The 19,391-nt window shown below is 40.4% G+C and overlaps 1 protein-coding gene across 1 annotated transcript in view; it reads right to left on the minus strand.

The window, feature by feature from the left end:
* Window positions 1-711: 711 nt before the first annotated feature.
* The window catches only part of myom3 (myomesin 3), a 208,396-nt gene continuing 189,716 nt past the window's right edge, over window positions 712-19,391 (minus strand). The window contains exons 33-37 of the mRNA XM_060900318.1: window positions 17,702-17,865; window positions 14,450-14,486; window positions 14,251-14,273; window positions 5,317-5,372; window positions 712-3,971 (exon numbers count right to left, since the gene is read on the minus strand). Of these exons, the coding sequence (XP_060756301.1) occupies window positions 3,705-3,971; window positions 5,317-5,372; window positions 14,251-14,273; window positions 14,450-14,486; window positions 17,702-17,865 (547 nt within the window). The 3' untranslated portion in view covers window positions 712-3,704. The remainder of the gene's footprint in view (window positions 3,972-5,316; window positions 5,373-14,250; window positions 14,274-14,449; window positions 14,487-17,701; window positions 17,866-19,391) is intronic.

Consider the following 19,391-nt stretch of genomic DNA (forward strand, 5'->3'; position numbering starts at 1 on the left):
CTGGGATGTATGGATGCTGTCATCCCCCACTCACTCGCTTACTTGGGTTTGTTGATGGTGTTGTGGCTGGCTGCTTCATGCCCCAGGGTGCCGTCATGTCTGTGTTATCGTCTGGCTCTCCCCTTTTAGTTATGCTGTCATAGTTAGTCTTGCCGGAGTTCCCGCTTGCACTCAGTGCAAAATGTATCCTGTTCTTACTCATTAGGCGACACTGGGCATGCCTAACAACTTGTGTTTTCTCTCTCTCTTTCCCCCTTGTCTCTTCCCTCTGAGTTACATGTCGATCCTGAGACACCAGTAAGATGCTGACCTCTTCTGCTCCTCGGACCTGCCTGATCCATCCTGATGCCTTGCGACAATGCGACAATGTCTGTTGTTAAAAGCGCTATACAAATAAACTTGACTTGTATAGCACTTTTAATAACAGACATTGTAGCAAAGCAGCTTTACAGAAAATTATAGACTTTAAACATGAGCTAATTTTTATCCCTAATTTATCCCCAATGAGCAAGCCTGTAAGCCAAAGCAAGTATCTCTGACAAGCATAACTATATATTGGACAACTTTTTCTTTGTGTGAATTTGAAAGAAGTCTCTCATCTCTCATTATCTCTAGCCGCTTTATCCTGTTCTACAGGGTCGCAGGCAAGCTGGAGCCTATCCCAGCTGACTACGGGCGAAAGGCGGGGTACACCCTGGACAAGTCGCCAGGTCATCACAGGGCTGACACATAGACACAGACAACCATTCACACTCACATTCACACCTACGGTCAATTTAGAGTCACCAGTTAACCTAACCTGCACGTCTTTGGACTGTGGGGGAAACCGGAACACATGCAAACTCCACACAGAAAGGCCCTCACCGGCCTCAAACCCGGACCTTCTTGCTATGAGGCGACAGCGCTAACCACTACACCACCATACCACCCTTGAAAGAAGTCATTAACTATAATGACGATGTTAATGGTTTGCTGGGGGATTGTACATGTATTTGTGTTGAGAGAGGTTTAAACTCTAAAAAAATCATGTGGAGTAGCTGTAGGAGCTCAGCCTTGAGAAACTCTCCCTTTGTGCTCTTCTAATCATGTGTGGGAAAAAAAAGTCCCACTAGCATAACTTTATCTTGTATCACTCTTTCTTTGACAATCCTAACTGTCTCTCTCAAAGGCACTGTATCTCTAACTAGTATAACTGTATTTTGACTCCCAAAACTGTATCTCAAACAAATTAACATAACTGTATCTCTTAATTAGCACTGTATGTCTGACTAGCATTACTGTATTCTAACTACCAAAACCATATAACTAATTAGCATAACTGTTTCTTCAACTGACTTGTGTACCGCTCTAAAATAATCTCAATAATTCATTAAAAAAATGTTGCACTGCACATGTGAGTATACGGTGGTATGCAAAAGTTTGGGCACCCCTGGTTAAAATCGCTGTTACTGTGAACAGTTAAGCAAGTTGAAGATGAAATGATCTCCAAAAGGCATAAAGTTAAAGACGACTCATTCCTTTTATATTTTAAGCAAAAACAATGTTTTTTATTTTCATCTTTTACATTTTCAAAATTACAAAAAAGGAAAAGGGCCCAAAACAAAGTTTGGGCACCCTGCATGGTTAGTACCTAGTAACACCCCCTTTGGCAAGTATCACAGTTTGTAAACACTTTTTGTAGCCAGCTAATAATCTTTCAGTTCTTACCTGGGGGATTTTCACACATTCGTCCTTGCAAAAGGCTTCCAGTTCTACAAGTTTCTTGGGCTGTCTTGCATGCACTGCTCTTTTGAGATCTATCCACAGATTTTCAATGATGTTTAGGTCAGGGGACTGTGAGGGCCAGGGCAAAACCTTCAGCTTGGGCCTCTTGAGGTATTCCATTGTAGATTTTGAGGTGTTTTGGATCATCATCTTATTGTAGGACCCATCCTCTTTTTAACTTCAATTTTTTTACAGATGGTGTGATGTTTGCTTCCAGAATTTGCTGGTATTTATTCGAATCCATGGTTCCATCGACCAATGAAATGTGCCCTGTGCCACTGGCTGCAACACAACCCCAAAGCATGATCGATCCACACCCATGCTTCAGAGTTGGAGAGGTGTTCTTTTCCTGGAATTTGGCCCCCTTTCTTCTCCAAACATACCTTTGCACATTGTGGCCAAAAAGTTCTACTTTGATTTCATCAGTCCACAGGACTTGTTTCCAAAATGCATCCGGCTTATTTAGATGTTCATTTGCAAACTTCAGACGCTGGATTTTGTGGCTTGGACGCAGGAAAGGTTTTCTTCTGATGACTCTCCCATGAAGGTCATGTTTGTTCAGGTGTCGCTGCATAGTAGAACAGTGCACCACCACTCCAGGGTCTGCTAAATCTTTCTGAAGGTCTTTTGCAGTCAAACAGGGGGTTTTATTTGCCTTTCTAGCAATCCAACGAGCCGTTCTTTCAGAAAGTTTTCTTCATCTTCCAGACCTCACCTTGATCTCCACTGTTTCTGTTAACTGCCATTTCTTAACATTATGATCTGAAGAAACAGCTACCTGAAAACACTTTGCTACATTCTTGTAGCTTCTCCTGCTTTGTGAGCATCAATTATTTTATTATTCAGAATGCGAGGGAGTTGCTTAGAGGAGCCCATGGCTGTTGATTTTAGGGACAAGTTTGAGTAGTCAGAGAATTTATACAGCTTTGAAATCTGCATCATCTGACCTTTCCTAACCAAGAATTTGAACAAGCCACAGCTCAATAAGCTAATTAAGGTCTGGAACCTTGGTAAAAGTTACCTGAGAACTCAAATGTATTAGGGTGCCCAAACTTTTGCATGGTGTTCCTTTTCTTTTTTCACACTCCAATTGTACAAAACAAAAGTAATACACAAATCTTGCAGAAAACGCTGAAAAGAAATGTATCGTCTTTACCTTTATGCCTTTTGGTGATCAGTTCATCTTCGGCTCACTTAACTATTCACGGTAACACACATTTTCAGTAAGGGTGCCCAGACTTTTCCATGCCTCTGTAATATATCTAACTAGCATAACTTTACCTGTTAACTGTTAGCATAATTATTTCTCTAGCTAGCACAATTGTATCTCTGGCTAACATAATTTCATTTCTAACTATAGCACAATTTACCTTCTCACCAAAGGGAATTCAATTATGGATTTTATGTTTTTTGACAACAGTGGCTTAAATTTGGCGTAATGATGCTTTGTGCCCTTGTTCCAAAACAAATGTTCCACATATTGAATATTAATGTATGTTCTGGAAAAAAAATTGAAGCTCAATTTGCAGAAATAATGTTAGTGAATAAATTCTCCCAAAAGGGCAGATATTCTCACCTTAAATCAGGTGTTGACTAATTTTTATTCCAACACCTCATGGTTTTCATGTGAGAGAGATTTTTCTTTTTAATTGACACCTTCTTTTTTGACACTAATCAGATTTGAGTATATAAGAGTCATCCTCAGAACAATTCAATTTAAAATTATTCTCGGTAGTTTCCTGAACTAAATAACTCCAGAGCTGGCATTCGATCCTGTCCTTTTTCAAAAGCCAAAAGTTATATTTTATTATCATACTGTAAGTGTATCATATCTTTCCACCCCAAATTTGGACTTTAAATGATTGCTGAATAGAACTGTAAATATTTGCTAACACTTCTCCAGCACAGCATCCTCTTATTAATTCATGTCTTGCTCATCTTTACAGCTCCACTGCATCGGCCCGTGGCTTCTCACCATGTTTATACACACTCACGGTCACGTTTGCCGTCTGTGAGCCGTACTTGTTGCGTACAAACATGCTGTAGTTGCCTGAATCCTCCATACAGACTGAGTGGATGGTGAGAGTTGTGCACTTCTTGTCAATGGACACACTAAAGTGCCCTCCGGGGACGATCTCCCTGTCGTTCTTCAGCCAGAACATCTCCGGCACGGGGTCACCATCAGCGAAACAGGTCAGACACAGAGACTGTGTGTGTGTGTGTGTGTGTGTGTGTGTGTGTGTAAGACAGAGAGAGGGAGAGAAGCAGAAAGTGAGCGAGACAGGGGCTTACACTGTTAAAAACATTGCTTAAATCCAGAGGTGGACAAAGTACCCAACTTCATTACTTAAGTCAAAGTACAGATCCCACTGGTCAAATGTCACTCCGATACAAGTGAAAGTTGTCCAGTCAAATTTTTTACTTAAGTACTTGCTTTTAAAAATACTTAAGTATTAAAAGTACATTTTCTGTCAACGCATTGTTGTATTATTGCCACAACGCTTACCAAACCTAATGCCGTTACCAAAGACAGAAACATGAATTCACAAGATGAACGCATGCTGTGACGTCATGGTGATTTAACGTTAAGCTAGCTAGTCAGTGAAGCTCCACCTGACATGCTAGCAAGCTCTTTTCAAACTCGAAATCATATTGGGTAGCTAATGCTACTAGAAAAGAAATATTTCTACGTTGTTTATTTGGCAAGATTATGCTAAAACATATTTCTGAAAGGACTTCAGATAAGTTAACATTATTCATGTTAGCGTAACTCCGTTTTTACATGCTAACTAACAGTGTCCAATTTAACTACCTATGTGTAAACGTTAGCCGTGGACAAGGCGATGGCAACTTGGCGGGCAAATCCATAGAAAGTCATTTGACTAACCAGATTGCATAGCTACATTTGCAACGTTATCGCTAGCTCTAAAAGCACAGACAACTTCATTGCAAGCTTTCTCTTGGAATAAAATGTTTATATATCTCAATATGCTTCCGCAGGTTGGACGGCGAGTTTTTGTAGGCCGTGATGTGGTTCATTTTCGGCAAACATTTAAAATGAAACGAATCTTTAATCCTTTCAGAAAACTGAAACATGGGTTCTAGGTAAAGCTATGGGTGCGTGCATTCCCCAGAAGAACCGCATCCTTCCATTCTGCCATCAACTGATCGTGTTAAATAATGCTGCGGAGAAATCACTGAACTTGATTTTATACAGTCTATGGACGTGACATGACCCTAGTGATTACTGATCGGCTGTCTCAGTGTCACCTGCGAAAAAACCATCACGTTTTAGAAAAGAAAAGAAAAAACATCCACTTTCAAAGCTGCTTCATAGTAACGAGTAACGAAGACCTTGACAGAAATGTAGTGGAGTAAAAAGTACGATATTTGCCTTTCAAATGTAGTGAAGCTAAAGTCATAAGTTTCCAAAAAAAATACTCAAGTAAAGTACAGATACTCAAAAAGTGTACTTAAGTACAGTACTCAAGTAAATGTATTTCGTTACTATCCAACTCTGTTTAAATCATTTAGAATTATTGGTGGAAATACCTTGTCTTCCATGATGGCCACCACATCTGGTAATCCCTTTGTGACTCTGGCACGATCTTGAAAAAGAAACAGGGTTCAGCCTCTAAGAGTCCGACCAAAGTGAAACAGAACTTGCAAGACAAATAAACAGTGGCTAAAGGTGGTTTGTTAGGCCCAATCCCAATTCTAATTTCTACCCCTTCCCCTCCGCCTTCCCCTTGGCCCTTCCCCTTGAAACTGAGCTACAAGGGATAGGGCTTGAAATTCAACCCTTACGTATTGGGATAGCCCTTCAACGATCGCATACGTCATCGCGTACCTCCGTCAGCGTTTACGTTAGCAAAACGCGACCAAATGCGTCATTGGCTGCGACCAGCCGCTACAGTCAGAGCCAGAACAGAAATCTCTGCTGGCAGGGTGTGATTTGTTAACTAACACCACTGAATGGGATATCTTTGGCGCTTCGTGCATCACATCCGACAGAATGAGGTGTCAGAACACTCATGTAAACAATAAAAGCGAGAATAACAGAACAAAACGTACGCAGTCAAGCAACCGAAAACAATACTCACTCCCAAAGCTTTTTAGCAGCAGCTTGGATTTCAGAAATCGCTGCTCATTCTCAGCTCGAAAGCGAATCAAGCGGCGTGTTTCCTCTGGATAACAACTTAAAACACGTAAATAATGGAGAAAATAGATTTATGACAATCTTTCGCCGCGGGAACCGCCATCTTTCTGAAATCCGCATGGCATTGTGGGAAATCACTCAAACCCCTTCGTTCGGAGTCAGCTCCAGGAAAATCTCCGTTTGGAGGGGTACAGAAGCCCTACCCCTTCCCCTACCCCTCCGCGTTAACTGGGATTGGGATACCCCTACCCCTTCACGTGAACGCGCAAAATGGAGGGGAAGGGCTAAGGGGTTGGTCCAAGGGGTGAAATGGGATTTGGCCTTAGAGTTCAAATCTTTCCTTTAGCCCCCAGGATGCATCAATGGATCCAGACTTACATTCCTTATTCTCATAGCTACACATATTCCAATTAGTTTCACTCAAATTATGGAATAGTACAACCCCAAATCAGAAAATGTTGGGATGGTATGTTGAAATTGAAATTAAAACTGAAAACAATGATTTGTAAATAATCTTTGACCTGTATTGCACTCAAAGCAATACAACAGCACATTATTTGATGCTGGACCTCATGAATTTTTTTTTTCAAAAGAAACATTTATTTCTATTTTGATTCTTGCAACATATTAAAAGTACAAGCTTGTACAACACATTGAAGTACAAGAAGCTCAGAAGATTGAGCTAAACAGCCAAGTAAACAAACTCTGTTTATAAGTAATGTTCCTAATAGAAATATTGCCATAAGTTTTCAATTTAAATCACATTATTAAGAGGCCAACTTCATAAGGTTCCAGATTCTTTTAGTACTCATGTAAACAGCATACTTTATTTTATATGAGATTAAAGTCATTGTTTTGCATCTGGGTTTTAATCAGATTATTAAAAGTCAAGAAGCCTTTGTCACACGTATACTCAAGTACAGACTTAAGCACACAGTGAAATTTAACCTCTTATTTTGACTTATAAATGCTAAAATAATGGCAAATTATCTTTTGACCAGAGTATCTATTCAGTTTTGTTCCAGAAGTGATACTTGAGCGAAATAAAGGCTGAAGCCGAGACAAAAGTGACAGCTGCAAATGTTTCAGTGTCCATCTTTGCTGTGTCTGTCTCTGATAGTGCTCTCCTACTAGTATATGAGTATCAGTCAGGTTTTCGATCAACATTCTCGACCGAGACCTGTTTGGTTCACCTTTTAGATTATATAAAGCTTGAACAGGACAAAGGCAACTACATAGGGACAGGGCTGCTAGACCTCCAGAAAGCCTTTGATATGGTGGACTACAATATACTCCTGATGAAGCTGGACTCAATAGGTCTTCATCAATAGGCTGTGGATTGGTTTAGAGCTTACCTTAGCAATTGCCAACAGGTGGTTGATATTGGGGGTACTCTTTCAGATCCAACAGTCATTTCTTGTGGAGTACCTCAAGGGTCGATATTGGGCCCTTTGTTATTTTTGATCTATGTTAATGATATTACCTCTTCTCATTCATTCATCTCATTATCTCTAGCCGCTTTATCCTGTTCTACAGGGTTGCAGGGAAGCTGGAGCCTATCCCAGCTGACTACGGGCAAAAGGCGGGGTACACCCTGGACAAGTCGCCAGGTCATCACAGGGCTGACACATAGACACAGACAACCATTCACACTCACAGTCAATTTAGAGTCACCAGTTAACCTAACCTGCATGTCTTTGGACTGTGGGGGAAACCAGAGCACCCGGAGGAAACCCACGCGGACACAGGGAGAACATGCAAACTCCCCACAGAAAGGCCCTCGCCGGCCATGGGGCTCAAACCCGGACCTTCTTGCTGTGAGGCGACAGCGCTAACCACTACACCACCGTGCCACCCACTATTACCTCTTCTGTTAGCTGTAAATTACTGCTCTATGCTGATGACTCTGCCCTGATTGTGGCCAATAAGAGTCCAGAGGTAATTCAACATAGACTTTCGACGGAGTTGGAGTCAATCAGGGAATGGATGATTGATAATAGGCTATCACTTCATTTAAGCAAGACTGAGTCCATTCTCTTTGCTTCAAAGAGAAAACTCAATAAAACGAAATCCATTCAGGTGAGCTGTGGTGAAAAAGAACTTGCCTGTTGTTCACAGGCCAAGTACTTGGGCCTAACTTTAGACCAGTCTCTTGATGGTGAGAGCATTGTGGACAAGATAGTAAAAAAAGTCCAATGCTAAAATAAAGTTTCTTTATCGGCATGCTAACAGTGTTAGCAAAGAAACAAAGAAAATGTTAGTATCGGCCCTTATACAATGTCATTATGACTATGTGTGCATGGTTTGGTATTCTAGGTTGACTAAAAAGTTCAAGCAAAAATTGCAAGTTGCACAGAATCGGATTGTACGTTTCATTTTGAATACACCAGCCAGAACACATATAGGGGCTGAAGAATTTCAGCAGGTAAAAGTGTTGCCAGTCGAAGCGCGAAATATCCAGTTGAAGCTGAACCTAACCTTCAAAATTCTCCATGGTAATGCACCAAATTTTCTTTCAGGCCAGTTCAGCTCTGTACAAAATTCCCATTCTTTTAACACAAAGTCAAGTGGCACTTCTCTGCAGATACCTCACATAGGTCCTTATGGTGCTTCCACTTTTATGTCCACAGGTATCAAGGCCTGAAATGCTCTTTTTTTTTTTTGCTCCGCCTACTCAAGCGAGTAGGACGCTTCTTTGCTTTGCTCCTGCTTGATCTTTATTTTATTTTTTCACTTAATTTCCACTATTTCTTCATTTTATTTTTCACCTTTACAAGATAAGTTAGCTTTTAAAACAAAATGCCAGGGGGCAAAAAATTGAGGAGATCCTGCAGAAAATGCACAGAACTAGAACAGAGGATTTCTATCCTGGAATCAAAGATTGATGCCCTGCCAAAGACGGACGAACTAAGAGAGATATCTCACGAAAGGAGTACAGAAACAGTGGCTGAGAATGCAGAGATTGCACCCCGACAGGCCGATGGCATTGCAGATCGAGTGGATGAATACATTGATCTAACAGAGCAAAATGTGAGTACAGAAAACAGAAAACTGGCACATGATGGGTGGCAGGCCCAAAAATAAAAACAGAAGAGTAATTACCTCAACACCAGTTCGTTCTGATACTATGCAACCCATGCTCCACAGCCATGCTATTAGAAATAGAGCCAGGTCTACAAGCTACAATAGGATTTACAGTCCTTTTTTTTTAAAAATATTTTTTGGGGGGGCTTTTTATTGGATAGGACAGTGTAGAGACAGGAAATGAGCCGGAGAGAGAGACGGGGAGGGATCAGGACATGACCTGCGGGTTGGAATCAAATCCAGGTCCCCGGATTTATGGTATGGCACCTTAGTTGACTGAGCCACAACCCTTGTTCTTGGTGAGTCCACTGTAAGACATTTAAAAGGACATGGGATGATTATTTGCTGCCTTCCAAATGCATCCATCTCTGACACCAAAGACAGCATTTTGAAACTCATGTCCGAGCATAAAACTATCAAACGTATTGCTGTGCATGTGGGAGCAAATGATGTTTTCAGAGAACAGCTGTTTGTCCAAGATGATTTCAGAAAACTTTTTTCTGACCTCTATAAGAAGAGAATAGTGTCTTTTATCAGTGGCCCACTCCCTGCAAGGGGAAGTTTTGCATTTACTAGACTCTTCAGTCTTAACACCTGGCTTGGAAAAACTTGTTTTTCATTTGGTATGAACTTCATAGACAATTTTAACCTTTTCTGGAATCGCAGAGAATTCTTCAAGCCAAATAGCACTGAACTCAGCCGGATTGGGACCAAAGTTTTGGCTGATCACTACAGCCTCTCTCTCCAGCATGCATTCTTTTCTCAGCCAACATTGAGCAGAACTGCTGATAAGTGCTCACAGACTGACCCAGTTACAGATATCAACAATACCTCTGCAAAGCCAAAACAACTACCTATGCAAACACAGCAGAGATGCTTCAACAAGGACACACAGCCATCTGGGTCAGACTGCCAAGGACCGTCTGGGGCAGACTGCCAAGGACATCAACAATCACATGGAGAATGTGAGCATGTTGTTAACAATGGGCAGCCACAGATATCTGCATCGCCCATCCAGATTGAGGACCTGACCAAAGATAATCATGCCAAGGCTGCATCATCCACATCTTGACCCCATGCAAGTATCACAGAGACTGTCAGGGAGACAGTCACCACAGAGACAGTCATGGAGACACTCACAAAGACCTCACCAAAGTCCCAATCTCAGTCTCGCTCTTCTGACTTTGTTGTACCATCTCTGTCTCCCCCCTGCATGGATTTCCCTAAAAGTATGCAGAGATTGCTGCCAATGGCTGCACTCTCTTTTTCTAGCCCAAATCATTCGCGACAAGCAATGTACCCAGTTCATCGAAAATCAACCAACAGACTGAACTGTGTTCGCCCAGGACTTTCAGCTGGCTACCAATCTTTTTCACCATCTAAAAAATACATGACATCTCCAATCCTTCCTCCTCCCAACCTCATGGAATATACAGAGAGTCTTGTATGATGTGCTGTGGGTCCCTGCATTGGGTGTAGTTTTGAAAACAAGCTGGGACCCAGTATGCCTATGCCATTCTCTATTCCTGTGTTGATAAGAAATAGAAAACATAGAGCATATTTAACCCAGAGGGTAAACCAGTCTAGTCTCCTTCCTGTTTCAAAACAACATCAGAGTGCCCAAGTGGATATTACTTCTAGACTTTCTGTAAAGCTAGCTCTTCTGAACGTTAGATCACTTTCAAACAAGTCATTTTTAATTAATGATCTTATTTGCAAACACAATCTTGATTTTTTGCTTCTAACTGAAACATGGCTGGCTCAAGCAAAGAGTGCTACCACCCTTATTGAAGCAGCTCCCCCAAATTTTAATTTCATGAGTGCTACCCGACATGGGAAAGGTGGAGGGATCGCAAATATATTCAAAGCCTCTTTTCAATGTAAACAGTCCTCACTTGGTGATTTTACATCCTTTGAACATTTATGTGCACTTGTTACATGCTCTCCTAACATATTGTTATTAACTATTTACAGGCCTCCGAGACATTCAGCCAAAGTTTTTCTGGAAGAGTTTGGTGAACTGTTGCCAGTCATTTGCTTAGAGTTTGACTGTCTTATTATATCTGGGGATTTTAACTTGCATGTTGATAAGCCTGAAAACACTTATGCCAGAGAACTACTTGCACTTATTGACAACTTCAACCTAGTACAACATGTACAGGGGCCGACCCACTCTCGTGGTCATACCCTTGACCTCGTTATCGCAAAGGGTCTTACTGTTTCTACTAATGTTGTTGACCTGGCCTTATCTGATCATTTCTGTGTTTTCTCTGATGTTTCTATGTCCCCTCACATTCAGAACAGTTCAATGACTATGGGTAGGAGAGTCATAAATGACAACACGTGTTCTCTTTGAGCAAGCTCTCTCACGGATCTCAACTAAAATGTAGACGACTTACTGGAAATTTTTAATTTAAATATGACCCAAATTATGGATGATGTTGCTCCATTCAAAATCAAAAGAGTCAAATGATAAGCAGAAAGCACCATGGAAGCAATACCCAGCTGTTAAATTGCTAAAGAGAGAATGTAGGAAGACTGAAAGAAAATGGCGCAAATCTAAACTTCACATCCATTATCAAATCCATAAAGAGATGCTTTGTAAATATAATTATGAAATTGGTAAAGCAAGACAGTCTTTCTTCTCCAACATCATCAACAGGAATATAAACAATGCCCATGTGCTATTTTCAACAGTAGAGAAGCTAACTAATCCCCCACCACAATTAGCACCTGAACTTCTCTCAGTTAATAAATGCAATGAGTTTGCATCCTTCTTCAAAGGTAAAATTGATAAAATACGGCAGAATATTGCTCATAATATATCTCAGTTGCAAATAACTGAAAAGATGCAATCACCAGTGACACAGACAGACAATTTCAACACAATGTTAGAATTTTGTTTGATTGATCACGAGACTCTTGAAAAAACTGTATAAAATCTCAGTTCCTCAACATCTGAATTGGACATTCTGCCCACCAACTTTTTTAAGTCTGTTCTTCACCTCATAATTACAGATGTGCTTCAGATCATAAATACATCTCTAGAGACTGGCATTGTTCCTGTGTCCCTGAAAAAAGCCGTTGTAAAGCCCCTACTTAAAAAGAATAATCTGGATGCTTCAGTATTGAACAATTACAGGCCAATATCAAATCTACCATTCATCGGGAAAATCCTTGAAAAAATTGTCTTCAAACAATTAACTGCCTTCTTGATATCAAACAGCTGTTTTGATAACTTTCAGTCAGGATTTCGTGCCAATCATAGCACTGAAACAGCGCTGATTAAAGTTTATAAATGACATACATCTTAATACTGATGCAGGCAAAACATCGGTCCTGGTGTTACTGGACCTCAGTGCAGCTTTTGATACTGTTGATCACAACATACTGCTATATCGACTTGAACACTGGGTTGGGTTGACTGGTAAAGTTATCAATTGGTTAAAATCATACTTCAAAGATAGAAGCTTCTTTGTTACCATGGGAAATTGTACCTCAACATCAATGTCCTTGACCTGTGGTGTCCCCCAGGGGTCGATCCTTGGAACATTACTATTCAACCTTTATATGCTCCCACTTGGACAAATTATCAAGAACAACTCAATTTTGTATCACTGCTATGCAGATGACACCCAAATTTATTTTGCTCTATCACCTAATGATTATGCCCCCCTTGAATGTCTCTACCAGTGTACCGACCAAATCAACAACTGGATGTCAAAAAATTTTCTTCAGCTGAACACAGATAAAACAGAAGTAATTCTATTTGGGAAAAAAGATGAAAGACTCAGGATTACCACTATTCTTGACACAAAGGGGATTAAAACAAAATATAAAATATATGGTTAAAAATCTTGGTGTTTTCATTGACAGCGAGCTAAACTTTGACAGTCACATGAAAGCAATCACTAAATCGGCATTTTATCACCTAAAAAACATTTCCAAACTAAAAGGACTTATGACAAAAAACGATCTGGAAAAACTTATACATGCCTTCATCTCTAGTAGGGTTGATTACTGCAATAGCCTTTTCACAGGCCTGCCAAAAAAGACCATCAAACGACTTCAGCTGATTCAAAATGCAGCGGCTAGGGTTCTCACACGAACAAAAAGAACAGAGCACATTACTCCAATTCTAAGGTCCCTTCACTGGCTTCCAGTAAGCTACAGAATTGACTTTAAAGCATTGCTGCTGGTGTACAAATCTCTAAATGGTACAGGGCCCAATTACCTCTCTGATATGTTGCAGCGGCCTAACCCAATCAGATCTACCAGATCGCAGCAGAAAAATTTACTGGTAAAACCTGTTGTTAAAACAAAGTGTGGTGAAGCAGCTTTTAGCTACTATGCAGTACAGCTATGGAACCAACTGCCAGAGGACATAAAAAATGTTCCTGCTGTTGGCAGCTTCAAATCTAGATTAAAGACCAAGCTGTTCTCAGATGCTTTCTGCTAACTGATAAATATCATCATCTTTACATGTTTTAAACTTTCTTAACTTTTACAGTCTCTGCATGTTTTAAACTTTACTTAACTTTTATTCTATTTTATTCTGCTGTTTTTTACTGAACTTTTACTTCCTTTTATTACTTTATTTCTACTATTGTTTAATTCTTATATTATTTTTTATTTTTCTCTCTTCTTCCCCCTTTATTTTATGTAATTTTATTTTCTATTGTTTACTGTTTTGCCTTTACCTCTGTAAAGCACATTGAACTGCCACTGTGTATGAAATGCGCTATATAAATAAACTTGCCTTGCCTTGCCTTCTAGGCCATATTAAAACCATAAATAGTTTAGTTAATTTTAAGTCTGCAGTTAAATTTTATCTTTTTAATCAACTCGTACACCAGGAAAAGAACACTTTTATATATTTTTAGTTTTTGTTCTTTTTATTTATTTATTTATTTTTGTAGTAATGTGTCCATGTGATTCCTAGGACCACATTAGAAATAAGTGTTTTCAATTTCATGTGTTATCCTGGTTCTTAATGTCTTTCATATTATTATATGTTTTTCATTATTTACCGAATAAATCAAATCCCTGGCAATAGATTTGCTTTTATCTGATTGGTTGTTGCCAATTGCCTTAATTAGTTGCCCTATGTCTTACCTGGTTGCCCGTTGCCAGGAACATTGCCCAAAAAGTTGCCCCATGTATGATCACCTTAAGAATTATTATCTAATTATTTAACTTTATTATAAAGATGTTATGCTAATCTTCTTTAACAACATACTTACTTTTCTCAGCAATTTCCACCTGCCTGTTATAAATGGAACAAAATAATATTGTATTAAATCCATTATTTATTTATTATTATTTCATTATTCACTACAAAGACATTCAAATTATATTATAATTTTTCTAAGCACAGCTGGATGAAAAGGTATTACGATTGATGATAGATGTGTAAAAACCATTGCAAAAAATTTCACTTACTTCAGCCTCTGATGTTCCAGCAGAGCATCTGCAAAAACTTTAGAGTAGAGAAAGCAGAAAGGTAACATTTTAAAGATCAGCTTAGTTCAGGTAGTCTGGTTTTCTAATGTCACATCATAATTGAAATATCCAAGCTGATAGTCCACTGTGTGATCACACTTGACTGTTGGTGAACAAATTGTGTGTTTTTTTTTTTTTTGGTATTTGTATTCATTTGTCCAATAATAACTTAAGGATTTCTACTGATTTGTCTTCTAGCATCTTTATGCACTTGTCCTCATCTCATTATCTCTAGCCACTTTATCCTGTTCTACAGGGTCGCAGGCAAGCTGGAGCCTATCCCAGCTGACTACGGGTGAAAGGCGGGGTACACCCTGGACAAGTCGCCAGGTCATCACAGGGCTGCACATAGACACAGACAACCATTCACACTCACATTCACACCTACGGTCAATTTAGAGTCACCAGTTAACCTAACCTGCATGTCTTTGGACTGTGGGGGAAACCGGAGCACCCGGAGGAAACCCACGTGGACACGGGGAGAACATGTAAACTCCACACAGAAAGGCCCTCACCGGCCACGGGGCTCGAACCCGGATCTTCTTGCTGTGAGGCGACAGCGTTAACCACTACACCACCGTGCCGCCCTGCACTTGTCCTATCGTGTATATTAGAAATTCAGTGTGCAGTTTTAAGGTTAAAAAAACAAACAAAAAAAAAACCTAAGTGATTTTTTTTAAAAACCTGGGTTAAAATTTTCAACCTACTTCATAATTTCCAACCAAAGTAAATTTTTGGATTATCTATGATACTTAAAAGGGAAATTTCCATCACTCCTTTTATCTCTTTCTTCCATCCACTTCCTCTCTGTCTACACCTACCTAGTATTTTCTCTTGTCTGTCTGTCTACCTATTCCTATCTACCTAATTAACATTTTTAAAAAACACCTATTTTCATACTCAACTGGGATTTGAACTCAAAACCTTCTGAGGCTTAACCCCAAGACCAACAAAAGGAGTACTATATGTTTTGAATTTACTAATGAGTCCAGTCTTATTACGTCATCAAGCAGTTCAAAATACAAAGTCTTCCCAAATCCTAACCCTAGATAATAATAAGTCTCCCTAATACAAGTAGGAAATTATGAACTGGGTTAAAAATTCTTCTAACCTAGGTTGAAAACTTCCACCTGACCTACAGTTCTGACCCGTAATATACACATAGTATTCTGTGCGTTTGTCTTTTCTTGCTTTTTAATGCATTTGATGAGTTTAGTAATATAGCATTTCTATACCTTTGTTTCATAGCAACGATTGGACATCTACATGTTAAGGATGGCTCCACATGGACAGCCTAAACATCACCATGAGATGGTACCACATTGAAACCATAAGGATGGATTTGGATGTTTTTCATTGGACTTGCTAAGAGTCCAAAGACTTGCAATTGCTAAGACCAGATTGCACTGTAGTCTCCATCACTGAACAATTACTAACTTCAGTTCGATACAATAGACTTCAAGTTCAACTATAATCAATTCAGAAATGACGCCGATGCTCATTTTCATAAGTTGCTCATAAGATCCTAAGTTCCTATGAACACATTTTAAACTTTATGACGATAAGAGAAATTTTATAACTACACTATCTGGTGTCACCCAGAAGAGGATGGGTTCTTTTTTGAGTCTGGTTCTTCTCAAGGTTTCTTCCTCATGTCATCTCAGGGGATTTTTCCTCACTACCATCACTTCTGGCTTCCTCATTTGGATAAATATACAGTACTGTGCAAAAGTCTTCAGAACATGTAAAGAAATGCTGTAGACCAAAAATGGCTTAAAAATAATGAAATGAAATGTTTCAACATTAAAAAAATACTATAAACAGCAGTAAGCCATAATAAATGAAACAGTCAATATTTGGTGTGAGACGACACTTTGCTTTAAAAAAAAATGGTCTCGGGTACAGTGAGTGCAGTTTTATGTGGAAATGAGCTGTAGGTTTTACTGAGCATCTTGCAGAACCAGCCACGGTTCTTCTGGACACTTTGACTGTCACACTCGCTTCTTCATTTTGCACAAAAAACCAGTAGCCTTCATTATGTTTTCTTTTTTTTTTCATCTGAAAAATGGTCTCTTATGTAATATGCTGCTCAGATACAAACTTTTTTCAGTAACATTTAATTTTGTGGGCGGCACGGTGGTGTAGTGGTTAGCGCTGTCGCCTCACAGCAAGAAGGTCCTGGGTTCGAGCCCCGGGGCCGGCGAGGGCCTTTCTGTGCGGAGTTTGCATGTTCTCCCCGTGTCCGCGTGGGTTTCCTCCGGGTGCTCCGGTTTCCCCCACAGTCCAAAGACATGCAGGTTAGGTTAACTGGTGACTCTAAATTGACCGTAGGTGTGAATGTGAGTGTGAATGGTTGTCTGTGTCTATGTGTCAGCCCTGTGATGACCTGGCGACTTGTCCAGGGTGTACCCCGCCTTTCGCCCGTAGTCAGCTGGGATAGGCTCCAGCTTGCCTGCGACCCTGTAGAAGGATAAAGCGGCTAGAGATAATGTGATATGTGTGTGTGTGTGTGTGATTTAATTTTGTGCTGGAAAACGAATGTTTGTAACTCTAAAATGTTTTTGTACTGACTCGATAAGGTAGAAGTCAGAAAATAGAAATCTATAACAAAGTTTGTATGAAAAAAATATGATGCCTAAGACTTTTGCACAGTACTGTGTAATTAAGTTTTATGTCTGGAATTTACATATTTCTATAAAGCTGCTTGTGACAAAGTCCTTCGGTTAAAAGCATCATACGAATAAAACTGAACCGAATTGAAACTGAATATGGGATTTCGGTGTGTGCTATGGTGTATATAGGATTTTCTAGAGATGTTATGAAATTTTCTGTGGTGGAAAACATAAAAAAGGACACGCCCATTAATATAAACCTGTGATTTGCCTTGCCAGAGATGTTGTTCTGACCAATCAGTTTCAAGAATTTAGCTATGCTGTGATATAACGCTGTATAAACACTTGAAAATGTATTAGAAGGCGCTATCTACAGTAGATTTAGATGAAATGGCACACAGAATCTAGATATTGTATATCTTGTATACTCTGGTCACAATGAGTCTATGATGCTTAAATTATTTTAATATGTTTGAAAGGTATTGACAGTGAAAACTCTTTTTTCCTTTTCTAAAAGCATAATCTCCACCAGGATGACTCGTCTGTGTCAGATTGGATGTATAAGCATAAACGACTGTACCTTGTCCAGACAAATCCAAAAAGCGTTTGTGTGTTTCCTGCCCATCGAACATCTCCAGAGTGTATTTCCCTTTGTTGTTTTCAGTAGGGTTTAAGATCTCGATCCAAATCTTCTGCATGCTGCTGCCAGGCTTGGTCTTCTCGTCTTGATCGATCCTCCTCTCTCTGTTACACACCGAAGAAAAACAAGACTTTACATTTTCATGTGTTTACGTATACATTGTTATATCACAGCAGAGCTGAATTCTTGAAACTAATTCATGAGGATTTTCCATAAGAGCATATCTGGCAAGGCAAATCACAGGTTAATATTAATGTGTGTGTGTCCTGTTTTATGTCTTTATGTTTTCCACCACACAAAAGACTTCAGGACGTAGAGATGTACGTGTTTAGCATCTATTGCCGCTTTTCCACTACCAACGCGTCTGAGCCGTGCCGTGCTGAGTCGGGCTGAGTCGAGCCGAGTGGGGCTGTTGGAGTTGCATTTCGACTACAACCGCGCTGAACCGTGCTGGCTGGAAGTGGGTGGACACATTGGGTGGAGTTAACGAAAGTGGGTGGACGTCAGGTGATGTCGTTTGGCGGCGCAAACAGTGACATCAGTGAGCTTTTAAGCGGTAGTCTCACAACCCGGAGAGTAAACAATAAACATGGAGGACATGGAGTCGTTAGTGTTGCTGGTCTTGGTGCTGTGGCTTGTTGTCACCGACAACACCAACAGATACTGGCAAGAGCGTATAGATGAGGCGAGGCGCATAAGGCTTCATAATTCTCGTAATTCGTAATTCTTCTTCTTCTGGGTTTACGGTGTTTACAGATCCCAGCGTGCTCGCGGGGCGTGTGTGGGCATGTGAGGACACTCCTCCTCACCAATCAGCGCGCAGGGGAGTGTCTGCTCACGCCCCTAGCCTCACTCAGCTCGGTTTGGCTCGCTTCAGCCCCACTCCAAAACCATGCGAGTTTTGGGGGCTAAGCAGGGCTGAAGTGAGCTGAGTCATGCTGTTTTTGGATAGTCGAAACGCGAGCCGTGTCGGGCTGAAGTGAGCTGAAGCGAGCTGAAGTGAGCTGAAAAAGGGTAGTGGAAAAGGGCCTAATGTGTCCTTTTCAGACTTGAACTGAGTGTCCTACTTGCCAAGTAACAGGTACCCATGGCTCAGACATGGAGGTGCTTAAGTTCAAAAGTTTGACAATATGATATAGTCAGTAATCTTTTTTTTTTTTTGCCTCAGCTTAGAGCATTATTTAAACACACAATAATCTTCTTCTTTTGGCTGCTCCTGTATGTTCAGGGTCGCCACAGTGGATCTCATCTCATTATCTCTAGCCGCTTTATCCTGTTCTACAGGGTCGCAGGCAAGCTGGAGCCTATTCCAGCTGACTACAGGCGAAAGGCAGGGTACACCCTGGACAAGTCGCCAGGTCATCACAGGGCTCACACATAGACAACCATTCACGGTCAATTTAGAGTCAGTCACCAGTCAACCTAACCTACATGTCTTTGGACTGTGGGGGGAACTAGAACACCTGGAGGAAACCCACACGGACAACATGCAAACTCCGCACAGAAAGGGCCTCACCAGCCACAGGGCTCAAACCTGGACCTTCTTGCTGTGAGGCAACAGCGCTAACCACTACACCACTGTGCCACCACCACAGCAGATCTGTTCTGCATATTTGATTTGGCATAGGTT

The sequence above is a fragment of the Neoarius graeffei genome, chromosome 19 (genome assembly GCF_027579695.1).
Source record: "Neoarius graeffei isolate fNeoGra1 chromosome 19, fNeoGra1.pri, whole genome shotgun sequence".
NCBI classification, from domain to species: Eukaryota; Metazoa; Chordata; class Actinopteri; order Siluriformes; family Ariidae; genus Neoarius; species Neoarius graeffei.